Source organism: Mastigoproctus giganteus, chromosome 5 (genome assembly GCF_048544385.1).
Source record: "Mastigoproctus giganteus isolate SK-2022 chromosome 5, ASM4854438v1, whole genome shotgun sequence".
Taxonomy (NCBI): domain Eukaryota; kingdom Metazoa; phylum Arthropoda; class Arachnida; order Uropygi; family Thelyphonidae; genus Mastigoproctus; species Mastigoproctus giganteus.
The window spans coordinates 9,230,056-9,243,070 of NC_143579.1; the positions used below are offsets into that span (position 1 = coordinate 9,230,056).

The following is a 13,015-nucleotide window of genomic DNA, read 5'->3' on the forward strand; positions in this document are numbered from 1 at the left end:
AATCTTGACTTGACCTGCAATTGAGATACACTGATGAATTCTAGTTCCCACAGCAATTGGAGTTTTTAAATTGTTCTGGTCAAGTTGGTATGTGGGTAGTAGTACAATTCAGACATTTAAGAACTGTGGGGCACGACCCCCAAAGGGGGTCATGCCCCAAAAGCAACGTGCTATATGCATGTTTTGTCTAAGAGGCAACAAACTTGGCAGACTTCATATTTATTATAAAGCCAAAGGCTATTTGATACATTACATGTTCCTACTACTACATGGAGGAAGATATTAACTTTACTTTGGTAAGAATAAGACAACAGCTATACAAATACTTGATGTTCGTTTCCCTTCATTAGTTTGAGTTTAAAGTGCTTTCATTTTACATTTTCTGATGCTGATTATGCAATGATAATAAACATTGCTATAAAACTGGGATTTGGGTGAAAGGAGAACCGTGATTGGTGAAGTGAATCTTTTCTGCAATCATTTAGCTAAATGAATAATTAAGTAGATCTCTTGTTTATAGTTGTGCTCAAAAATACAGCAATTTACTTGTTAGTAAACATCAAAATTTGATATTTACTAACAAGTAAATATCAAATTGAATTTTATTTAACTTTGTGATTACAGAATTTATCTGCATTGATGTGTAGCTAGTCATGAAACCTAAGATCCCGACAGTAAAACTTGTTTAGTGAATCTTTATTTTGCAGGATCCTGGAGTTTGCTGGATTTTTGGTGTCCATATTATAGTCACAAAAAACCCGTGAAAAATATTACACATCTATATATTTTAACTTGTACATATCATACTACTGTAGCTAAGGGGAAGGTAATGTACAGTATGTGGAAAAGTACAAGTGGATCATTTTTACTATATTGGACAATATAGTAAAATAAATATTATTTTTACTAACAATATATAGTACTATGTGCAGCATATTTTGAAAGGGAGGGGAGAAGCAAAAACTTTCAAACAATCGCTCACTAAAGTCTCAATATAAAGCATCTTTGACATGCAACCATTTCAATAATATATAACCTGTGTGATTTTGAAGACAGTCCTCTGGGCTTAATTTTCTTTTAGGCTGCATACGGGCAATTTCAAATGGATGAAAGTTACTATTGTTGATGCTGTTTACAAACAACACTCTAGAAGTTTTAAAAAGATTTACTACACAGTAAATGTATTTAGCAAACCATTATCTGTCTAATGCCTGATGTATTAACTGTAAAACTCAAACTAAGTAACCAGTCACTTAATATCACTGAACTGCTAATCTTGTTCATGAATAGCAATTAGACAATTTTCCATTCTTATATAACAGCTCTAACACTAAATGGACAAAGCTGAGAACTAAATTCGCCAATTTCTGCAGTTTACTGGATTCACCCACTTTTCTAAACAGAAAATGGATTGGAAGGGGGAATGACTATACTGTATAATACAGGCATATCTATTAATGCCATGTGTTTTTTCATAAAGATTTCTGAAGATACTCAATAAGATATAATCAAAATATCACATTTTTTATAGCCAAACTTTATTTACATAACTACTTTAAGTATAGTACAACTTGTTTGTACATGACAATCACTGAAAATAGACTTTACATGGAGTTCCATCCTGGCATTAAATATGAACTACTACTGGGTATAGATAAAATTAAATAATGTAATTTATTTTTTTTAATTACTTAAGGTAATGAATAGAATAATGCCATAATTTAGTTAAATATTCTATCCATAAAATTCTTAGAAATATATTATTTTTTTACAAAATTTACATCCAATGAATTTCTGCAACTCCTAAAATTAGATCAACATTTTTTATAGTACTTTAAAGTTTCAAAAAGGACATTTAACATTTGAAATTCATATAAAAACAAAGCCACACACCCTTGTGATCTCAATATACACATTTTCAATGATTTTAATAAATTTTTTAAAATTTTCAAAGCAATTTAAAAGAGTTTATTTTTAATTTTGTGCAGAGTAGCCATACAACCTTAACAGAACTAGAGAAATTCATATACCACTCTTTTGACATTTTATCAAACTAGAAAATTCATTTAATGACTGAGAAAAAAAAAAAAAAAAAAGAAAAAACTTTGAATGTATAAAAAATATTCATTGTTAAATAAGTGGGTATTCTAGTTTCTTAATGAAGATCCTGATAACCAGTTCCAGGAAAACTGGTTAAATTCAGAATCAGTGACTTCACTGACATTCCACATAGTAGATTGCAGTGTGGAATTATTTCCCAGAAAGGCCAGGAGAATGGCAAATAACGAAGTCTAAATAGTCTGCATATTTTACACTGACATAATCCTTTATATTAATTTTCATTATTCATACTCTCCCGAAGAACTATTTTCATGTTTACTTTCCAATGAAAATGGTGGTATTCTGCAATCAAATGTATAACTATCCTCTCTTTCCATTCGAAAAGTACCCCTGCAAGAAAACAATAAAGTTTGTTATTTTCATAATGGTATTTCTCCTTTCCTTTACACACACACACACACACACACACACACACACACACACACACACACACACACACACACACACACACACACACACACACACACACACACACACACACAATATAAATCAACTAAACCAATAAATTGTTTTATGAATATCTTATCTGTGAATATCAAATCTCTTACTCTCTTTCAATTCAGTTATTTAATTATTTAACTGTTCAATTAATTCAGCTCAGTTAAATAGTATTAATCATCCTATTGGTACTAAATCTTGAAGTAATCTCGCTGTATATATAAAATCCTTCTGACATTACTGTTAACATCAATAATTAAGTGTGGACATTGTTTAGTCTATACCAAGTATCAGATGGAAAACCAGCAAACACTATCAATGCATTTTATTTGCTGATGAAATGCAGGCAGTTTTTATTTCTATTTTTTAAATCTATAAAATAACAGAAATGATTTTAAGAAATCATTCAATATATCAGGTTAAGTTAATATTAAGACAGTCCCAAGCAGTCCTAGGAGTAAGTTCAATAAAATCACAAATCTAAGTGATTAACTGACCAGTATTTCATGTCAAGATGGGTTCCTCTTACCAAGACAGGCTTAAGTTCAGCAAATTGCAGTGGCTGGAGACCAGGCACCTGCAAGGTGATCTGACTGAGGTGTACAAGGCCTTGAATGGGTTGAGCACGTTGAATTCTGATGGGATTCTTCCACTCGCTCAGATTACAAACCTAATCAAATTAGGGGCATAAATTCAAATTGAGGAAAGACAGTTGTACAATAGAGATGCGGAAATTTGCCTTTAGCCAGTGGGTGGCTAATTGCTGGAACAAACTTCCAGCTGTCGTTGTGAAAGTTGATAGCTTAAATAAATTCAAGGAGGAACTGGACAAACGTTCAGAGGGAATGGTTGTGTGAATTTTTTTTTTTTTTTTTTGGCTGATGTGCTTGCTTTCTTGCATCATATGCCTCTATTACTATTAATATAGTAATAGTATTGCTATTACCATGTGGGATTTATTTAAAGATGTAACTACCGTTAAGGGTAACTGTAGTTACCTTTACTAAAACAAAACGGTAGTTTTATTTTAGTAAAGGTGACTATAGTGGTCTCAGACAGTTTTTAAATTCTATTACAGTGGTATCAACTGATGATGTTAAAAACAGTGGATTCTAAATGGGAAGCCTTCACGGAATTAATCTTGGAAGCTACTAGGCTTTTCATATCAACTAAGAAATATTGTTCAAGATTTAGGCCTAAATGGATGTCAGATGAACTAATGAGGTTTGTGGCAGAGAAGAAAAATGTGTGGGATGCATATAAATTATGCAGGTGACACAGAAGCCTATGGCAGAGGATCCCATAAGACAAATTAAAGAAATGAAACTGTTCCTAGAAGAGTTTCTTTATAAACAGACAAATAGGATTACATCTGCAACAAGACTGCAGATAGTGAACTGCTGGTCTGTTTTGGAACACAGAGTGGTTGAACTTAATACAGAAAACAAAATATTGAAAGCAAAAGTAGAAACAGTGACGGAAGAGATGAATAATTATAAAGAAATAAATACTTTGACTTATGCCCAAGTAGCAAGGGCCACCAAAGCAGATTCATCACAAACTAAACAAATCAACAATACGACCAAGGAAATACCAAAGTCAAAAGAAACAAACATAATAATTATAGAGGCTAAGCCTGACCCTACATACAAATCCAGTGAGGCAGTCAGGGATACTGTCATGACAAAATTAAATCCTCATTTAAAAGAAATAAAAGTGAACATGAGAAAAATAAAAGATAATGGAGAGTTTTAATTGAAGTAACAAATAAAGAGGATGTTAAAAAGATTGAAACCAACTCAGAGGTAGTAAAATTAGGACTGCAAACAGAAAAGCCAAGGGGCAGGAACCCCAACTTTATTATATTTGACATCCCTGAGACAACTCTGGAAAGAGATCTTATGTTCGAATTCTACAACAAAAACTATCAATATAATGGAACTGGACAAGTGTGCCAAAGAATTTCTCCTAAAAAGAGACACAAAAAACAAAAGAAATGGGCAATTCAATATCACTGTGGAAGTGTCATCCAGAATTTGGAAAAATCTGCAAGGACAGCAAAGAGTCTACACTGGCGGGACCAGCCATAAATTCAGGGAATTCTTTTCTGTACAGAAGTGCTTTAACTGTCATAAATATGGTCATACTGCCAGAATTCCCCTGTCTGTGGCCACTGTGCAATCACTGGCCATGATTACAAGAACTGCCAAAACAAAAATCAGCAGCCAAAATGTGCTATATGTAAAGCAACACGGCTGACTGACTATGCACATAGTATCAGGGATGATAAATGCCCCTGTTATAAAAAAAATGGTAAAACTTATACAATCTACGACCAACTATGGGCCAGATTGAAAACATAAATGTGACTAGGGCTCTAAATCTTGTCCAATTGAATGCTCAAAGAGCAAGAGCTGTTGTAGATCAGATGAAACTCAAATTGGAAGAAATTATATAGATATCTTGGTACTCCAGGAGCCCTACACACATATGGGTAGGGTTCAAGGATACTCAAGGGGCTATAAAATAATAGAATACACCTCAGGCATCCCTTCTACAGCAATAGTAGTTAAAAATACTGACCTTACAGTGACAAAGGTGGGTCACCTGTGCTCTCCAATGGCAGTGTGTGCCAATATCACCAGTGCTGTAGGACAGTTTTACATTATTTCACTATATTCTAGACCAGGTGAAGGTATAAATCCAGCTATTGAATACCTACACCCAGTCATAGACTTGCTACCTACAGCAAATATCATAGTGTGTACTGATGTCAACTGTCGGTCAGCCTTATGGCATAGCCATACAGAAGGCAGAGCAGCACACACAACGGCCAGATACTTTCAGACTATGTAGCCACCTCACCCTTTCAAGTGTTAACCAACCAAATAACCTCCCAACTTTTAGCAGTACCATGTGGGAGAGTGACATTAATGTTACTCTTGCCACCAATTCAATAGCTTATAAAATTACAGACTGGTTTGTCTAGCTGGTCTGGACCACATCAGATCATAGAGCCAACCTTCAAACTACACAGGCAATTACAAACATACCAACACTCCTTTTGGTTATCAAAAGGTATAACCTCAAAAAGACAAACTGGCAGTTTTTTGCAGAATATACAGCAAAAACAGGGAAATGAGTGGTCCAGATCAGGCAACTGTAGCCCAGAAGAGCAAGCACTTACTACGACAAACATTTTAACAAAAACAGCAGACCTGTCTATCCCATGGCAAAAACTGAGGAAGCAGGCAGTCCCCTGGTGATGTGCTGAACTGACTGTAATCAGGGGAATGGTGCACCAGGCGAGGAGAAATTTTCAAAGAGCCAGAACATCTTGGCCACAAAATTAGGGGGATGCACTGAGAGATTCTTATAGAACTCACACGTTCCAGTATACAGCCCTCACAAGGGACAAAAAAAAAAAAAAAAAAAAAAAAAAAAGGAATGCTGGAGGCACTTGGTGGGAAGAGAGAACCACGAGAAACAATAACCTCTGGGGAGTTGTCTACAGAATAGAGACCAACAAGCTGCCAAGAGGAGATGGCAGGGGTAAAGGAAAGCGTTTTTGCTTTCATAAAGGTGACTACGGTGGTCTGAGACAGTATTTAAATTCTATACAGTGGGACCAACTGATAATGTTACCAACAGCAAATTCAAAATGGGAAGCATTCAAAGAATTTATCTTGGAAGCTACTAGGAAATATTGTTCAAGATTTTGGCCTAAATTGATGTCAGATGAACTAATGAGACATGTGGCAGAGAAGAAAAATGCATGGGATACATATAAATTAATGGGGGACATGGAAGTCTATGATAGATATAAGCCGGTCTGTAACTGAGTCACAAAGGAGATTAGGCAGGCAAAGGCAGATTATGAGAAATCTTTGGCAAAGGATGCAAAGATAAACAGCAAAGAGTTCTTCACCTATGTAAACTCTAAAAGGAAAGGGATGAATCAGATTGGTCCAATGGATACTGATGGTTCAACTGTTGATGATCCTGCTCAGATGGCTAACAAACTAAATGAGTATTTTTTCAACTACATTCACACATGAGGAGTTATTCAGGGAGAGGAATGCCAGAGGTGAATTAAACTCTGGCAGTGAGCTATATGATTTTGTAATAACTGAGGAAAGTGGAGGAGAAATTGTTGAACATAAAAAAGGCACCCGGGGTGGATGGGATCTATCCAGTTATATTAAAGGAGGCAGCAAAGGAAGTAAGCAAACCCTTGTTTGTTTGTTTGTTATTTGGATTTTAGGAGCATTAGCAACTAAGGCCATATTGCTCCGGGGATATGCGGTGGTCATTCACTGACCTTTCCGCATCCTCCGTATTTGGTGGGCACAGGCTTGAACCCCGGTCTAATCAAGAAGCGTGTGCTACGCACTGCTGCTCCTGCCCACCTGGCTACGGAGGCGCCCAAAAAGCAAACCCTTAGCCATAATTATGAGAGCTTCCTTGTACTCAGGAGAGGTACCCATGGACTGGAGATGTCCAAATGTGATCCCAATTCATTAAGGAGGATCAAAGGGCGACACAGATAATTATATACTTGTTAGTTTAACTTCTGTTCCATGGAAATTAATGGATGCACTGGTTAAAGAAGCACTGCAAGATCATCTAGACAAGACTTCAGTTATAGTTTGGACACAGTATGGTTTTGTTAAGGGGAAGTCCTGTCTGACCAATTTCACTGGATAATCCTGTCCAGTATGTATGATGTGGTCACAAAGGAACTGGATGCACGGAATAATTTTGATATTATATATATTTGGATCTTAGAAAGGCGTTTGATACTGTTGCACGTGGAAGGCTGCTGCACAAAGTGGAGCAGTGTGGCACTGGAGGCAAATTGCTGCTATGGATAAAGGGATGGTTGAGTGGGAGAAGACAGTGTGGTAATCAATGGACACTGCTCTTTGTGGACTAATGTTATTAGTGGAGTACCTGAGGGTTCAGTGTTGGGTCCATTGTTGTTTTCTGTATTTATAAATGATATTGATGAGGGTATATCAAGTTTAATGTCCAAGTTTGCAGACAATACAAAGGTTGGCAGGGTTATTAAGGACACTAATGACAATACGCTGCTGCAACAGGATCTAGAAAAGTTGAGCAGATTGGCTGAGAGGTGGCAAATGAAGTTTCATATTGACAAATGTAAAGTAGTAGTACATATGGGAAGCAGTAACCTCAGAATAACACATCAACTCTGTGGTACTACACTGACAGTGTAGAGAATGAAAAGGACCCGGGGGTAATTGTGCAGGCAGATATAAAGTTTTCTGAGCAGTGCAGATGGTCTGCAAGAGTAGCTCATGGTGCCTTGTCAATGATATACAGGAATTTTTCTAGCAGGGATAAGGAGGTGATTATCCTTTTGTATAAGGCAATGGTCAGGCCACACCTTGGGTACTGTATACAGGTCTGGAGACCTCATTTTAAGAAGGATGTACAGCTGTTGGAACGAGTGCAGAGAAGGGCAACAAGGTTAGTGAACGGAACGAAGGGTTGCTCTTATGAATAAAGGCTTAAGTTTTGCAGATTACAGTGTCTGGAGACTAGGCACCTGCGAGATGATCTGATTGAGGTGTATAAAGCTTTGAATGGTTTGAGTATGCTCAATGCCGATGGGATTTTCCCTCTTGCTGAGAATAATCACCTGAGAGGGCATAAATTCCAATTGAGGAAAGTCAGTTGTAGGATAGATGTGTCGAAGTTTGCCTTTAGCCAGCGGGTAGTTGATTGGTGGAACAGACTTCCATCTTTTGTTGTGTAAGTGGATAACCTTTAAGGCTGAGCTGGACAGGTATTTGGAATGAACGGGGAGATGAAATGGGATTTTTTTTTTTTTTTGGCTGATGCTGCATAAGCTTGCTTTCTTGCATCGTATGCCTCTACTAATGCTAATGCTAACTACTGTCAAATCAGATTTAACCCCAACCCTGCGTTGGACGGACTCTATAAATAACATCCTAGACTGTTCAGACCAAAACTGGGGATCATTCCCCCACCCAGCTGGACATTATAAAAGAAAACATTGAAGATGACAATGCCAATTCTGAACTTCTGTTTACTATACAAGACTTAGAAATAGCACAATCTAAAACCAAAAACAATAAATGCCGAAATTTTGACCTCTTACGGGTTGAGATTATCAAAAAATTAGCGGAAATAGCACCAGACAAATTAATAGAACTATATAATAACTATATGACAGAAGGTATATTCTCAAAAATATGGAAAAAAGCTGTATTAAGATTAATTCTAAAAAACCCTGAAATACCCCCCTACTGATCCCAAAACATATAGACCAATATAGCCCTACTCCCTATACTAGGGAAAACATACGAAAGAATAATATATAACAGATTAGCCCAATACTACACAAAAACAGGTTTAAATTCCAACAATCAATATGGTTTTAAGCAGGGCATCTCTATGGAGGATGCAATGCACCACCTACTGACAAGAGTTAAACTCAGAGGAGAAATATATGCTGGCAATCTCTATTGACTTTGCTGGGGCATTTGACTCACTCTGGTGGCCTAGTGCCCTTAAGAGACTCCACCAGGCAAAATCCCCACAAAACCTATATAAGGTAATAAACAACTACCTTACAGAGAGAAGTGTTTAGTGCACACAAGATTCCAGGAATTGTCAATAAAGGCCTGTGACAATAAAAAACCCTGTGAATAAAGGCTGCCCGCAGGGTTCAATCCTTGGCCCTTTTTTCTGGAACATTGTTCTGGATCTGGGCCCTGTGGAAAGCCTTGCCTTTGCAGATGACATGATTTTCCTTGTAAAAGGTAACACGCGAGTGGTTGTAGAGCAAAGACTAAATGCTGCCCTCTTGCAGCTGCAGGAGTTATTATTGTTATTTGGTTTTTTTTTTAGGAGCATTAGCAACTAAGGCCATATTGCTCCGGGGATATGCGGTGGTCATCCCTGACCTTTCCGCATCCTCCGTATTTGGTGGTGACGGGTTCGAACCTCGGTCTAATCAAGAAGCATGTGCTACGCACTGCTGCTCCTTCCCACCTGGCTACGGAGGCGCCCCAGCTGCAGGAGTGGGCACAAATACACATGCTCAGAATATTGCCTGAAAAAACCAAACAAATATTTCTAAAAGGCAATTTGGACATAAGAAGACATCTACAAATTAAAATTAACACTACTATAAAAATAGTTACAGAACTAAAATATCTTGGAGCGGTCTTTGATTCTAAATTAACTTTTTATCCCCATTTGACCTATTTTGCGAAGAAAGTGAGAAATAATGCAGGTATGATTGTCAGGATCAGTCGATCAGACTAGGGGCTCAAAAGAAAGACCCTGGAAATCATATACTGTGCAATGTTCCTACCTGTTATCTATGAAGCCAGTGCGTGGTTCATCCGCTTGGCCATAGTAAGAAACAGGAATAAATTAGAATCAGTACAAAGGACAATACTTCTCGCCATTACCGGAGCATGTCGCACAGTGAGCACACCTGTGCTACAGTTGCTGGCCAGAGCTCTCCCACTTTATCTGGAAGTAGCCAAAAGTGGCTTGTATTATAGACTTAAAAAGGGCATACCCGCAGATTTTCTGGGGATAGCTCTTGACACAGCCAACACCATCAAGGCAGAAAGAAAAAAGAATTGCCACAAAGCTCCATGAGTTAGGGCAAACAAAATGGGAGCAGGAAACCAGAGGTCTAGTTACCAAAAGGTTTCACCCATGGGTGGCAATGGTCAGCCCACCCAAAGCCACCTTATGCCCCTGGACTTTTTACGACATTCATATTGACAGGTCACGGCTCTCTAAAGGCAAAACTAACCTCCTTAGAGCTGACTGATGACCCAAATTGCACCTGTGGTGAGAGTGAAGACTGGGCACACATTCTATATGAATGTATAATTTATGACATCCCCAGAATACAGCTAATAGCACAGATTGGACCCCTTCCAAGGGGAGAAGAACATCGATTCATTATAGAAGAGGAAAATTATAAAGCCTTTACAACCTTCATGCAGAAAGTATTCAAAATGTGCAGAACTATCCAAAGAATGGCAATCAGCCCCACAATTAAATAATAATCAATAGTTAAAATCACCCATGTCTCCCTTGACACGCCCAGACAATGACTTAATAACTGTCAGGACAGCAGTATTCTGTACCCTGACACGACAAAACCAGATTGACCTGGGGCCCCCACACCAAATAAGTAACCACGTAGGGGAAGGAGATGTACAGCCAGGGAAACAGATTAGCTGAAAAATATCAGTAAGCTGGTAGCAAGGGGTTGAAATGTAGAATGAAAGACAATGAATAGGCTGGTCACTGAGTGAAAGAGTGAATTAGGAATTATGGTAAAAGGGAATAAATGTCAGTTCTGGTGAAAGAAAGATGGACCCAGCACGAGGGAAAGAGAGTGAATGAGTGGAAGAGCAAATGTAATTGGCTGAAAGAATGCAAAGTTAATAATAACTTACACTATTTTATATATACTAACAACACAAACACTAACACTGCATTCTCCTCTGTTGTTGTTATTTGGTTTTTAGGAGCATTAGCAACTAAGGCCATATTGCTCCGGGGATATGCGGTGGTCATTCCCTGACCTTTACGCATCCTCTGTATTTGGTGGTCACAGGCTCGAACCCCGGTCTAATCAAGAAGCGTGTGCAATGCACTGCTGCTCCTGCCCACCTGGCTATGGTTTGTTTTGTTTGTTATTTGGTTTTTAGGAGCATTAGCAACTAAGGCCATATTGCTCCGGGATATGCGGTGGTCATTTCCTGACCTTTGCGCATCCTCTGTATTTGGTGGTGACGGGCTCGAACCCCGGTCTAATCAAGAAGCGTGTGCTACACACTGCTGCTCCTTCCCACCTGGCTACCGAGGCGCCTCCTGGCTATGGAGGCGCCACTCATTCTCCCCTACTTGTGGCTAGGCTTGCACCACAACTGAAGAATAATAGTAAGTTGAAGTGCCCAGAGAGTGCAGTGCAGAAAGCAAGGGTCGAACAAATGAAATGAAAGCCAGAAGAATGAATAAGAGTGTGTGAGAAAAAGAACATAAATGTCACAGTTAAGTTCACACTAACCCCATTTTTAATCTTTTATATTCTTTCTTATTTAGCTTAATTATTAAGCATTAGTATTTAAATTACATTACACAACATTGCATCCCCCCCCCCTGGTGTGGGAGAAAGAGATGAATGAGTGGGAAAAAAAAAATAAAAATAAATAAATATATATATATATATATTCTAAACTATAAAAAAAAAAAAATAGAATGCAAGTAGAGTGAAATGCGGATTATGAATGAAGTAAATGTATCTCCTGCACCTCGCTTGGTGGGTTCCCCACTGCCAGCTAACATATCCCACCCACCTCTGGGGGGTTGGCAGTTTGACCTTCCTACCGGATTTAACAAGACATCTACTTGACAACCATCACCAATGAATACACATTGCAGCTTTGTTGCCAACACACCATTTGACAATCTGAACTGGGTACTCTAACCTGGTTCCCTTTAAAACCCCATCCCCAGGCAGGGAAGGGAAGGAGTTGGGTCTCTGTCTTCCCCCCATACTTACCCTGGTGGGGCTTGTCCCCACTGACCTCTTTGGGGATGCCTACTCCATTGTGCCCATCCTTCTACCTGTTTCCCCCCACCGTAACTAAACCAACTGAGTACACCCCTAACAATGCCACCAAATTCAAATCAGCGTAAAAAATTCAACTGCTTTCTCGTAAACCTCTTTTGGCCTTTCCAAATTCTAGTGTTCATTCCCCCCTTATATATATATATATATATATATAGGTCTTGCCATTGAAACCCTTGGAAATTAGGTGGTGGAGCCTGCCAGAGTACTTAAATAATCTATTGGATGCCTGACCTGCCTCCTCATGGCAAAGTGTGGGCAATGGTGGGTCCTAAAGGCTAAATGGTCACAGAAACAACAGAACATAACATTATACAACAAGCCACTCCCCACACACTTTTTTAATCTCTGGCCTCCAGAGTTCTGTGTCACAAAGAATACAATGTGGAGATGGAGAACCCCCCCCCATGCCATCAGACAACTAACAAAAAAAAAAAAGCCTATGGCAGATATAAGCTAGTCTGTAATCAAGTCACAAAGAAGGTTAGGCAAGCAAAAGCTGATTACGAGAAATACTTGACAAAGAATGTAAGGAAAAACAACAAAGATTTCTTTACTGATATTTTTTTTTTTTTTTTTATATGTAAACCCCAAACACGAGAGGTATTAGAACCGATAGTACTTAGCACCGTGCTTGGGTTGAGAAGAAAGAAGGCATTTGTTGACATTGGACTTGAACTTCTGTAGACTGTAATTTTCAGGAAATACGTATGAAGGGACGTTGTTCCAGAAAATGGCAGTTGAATAAATAAACGAGAAAGATGAAAAGTTGGTTCTGTGAGTTTGAAGTTGGAAAGT

The 13,015-nt window shown here is 38.3% G+C and overlaps 1 protein-coding gene across 1 annotated transcript in view; it reads right to left on the reverse strand.

Moving 5' to 3' along the window:
* Nucleotides 1-2,131: 2,131 nt before the first annotated feature.
* POLDIP2 (DNA polymerase delta interacting protein 2) overlaps nucleotides 2,132-13,015 on the reverse strand; it is a 135,726-nt gene continuing 124,842 nt past the window's right edge. Inside the window, exon 11 of the mRNA XM_090373854.1 lies at nucleotides 2,132-2,451. Coding sequence (XP_090229980.1) covers nucleotides 2,343-2,451 — 109 coding nt within the window. The 3' untranslated portion in view covers nucleotides 2,132-2,342. The remainder of the gene's footprint in view (nucleotides 2,452-13,015) is intronic.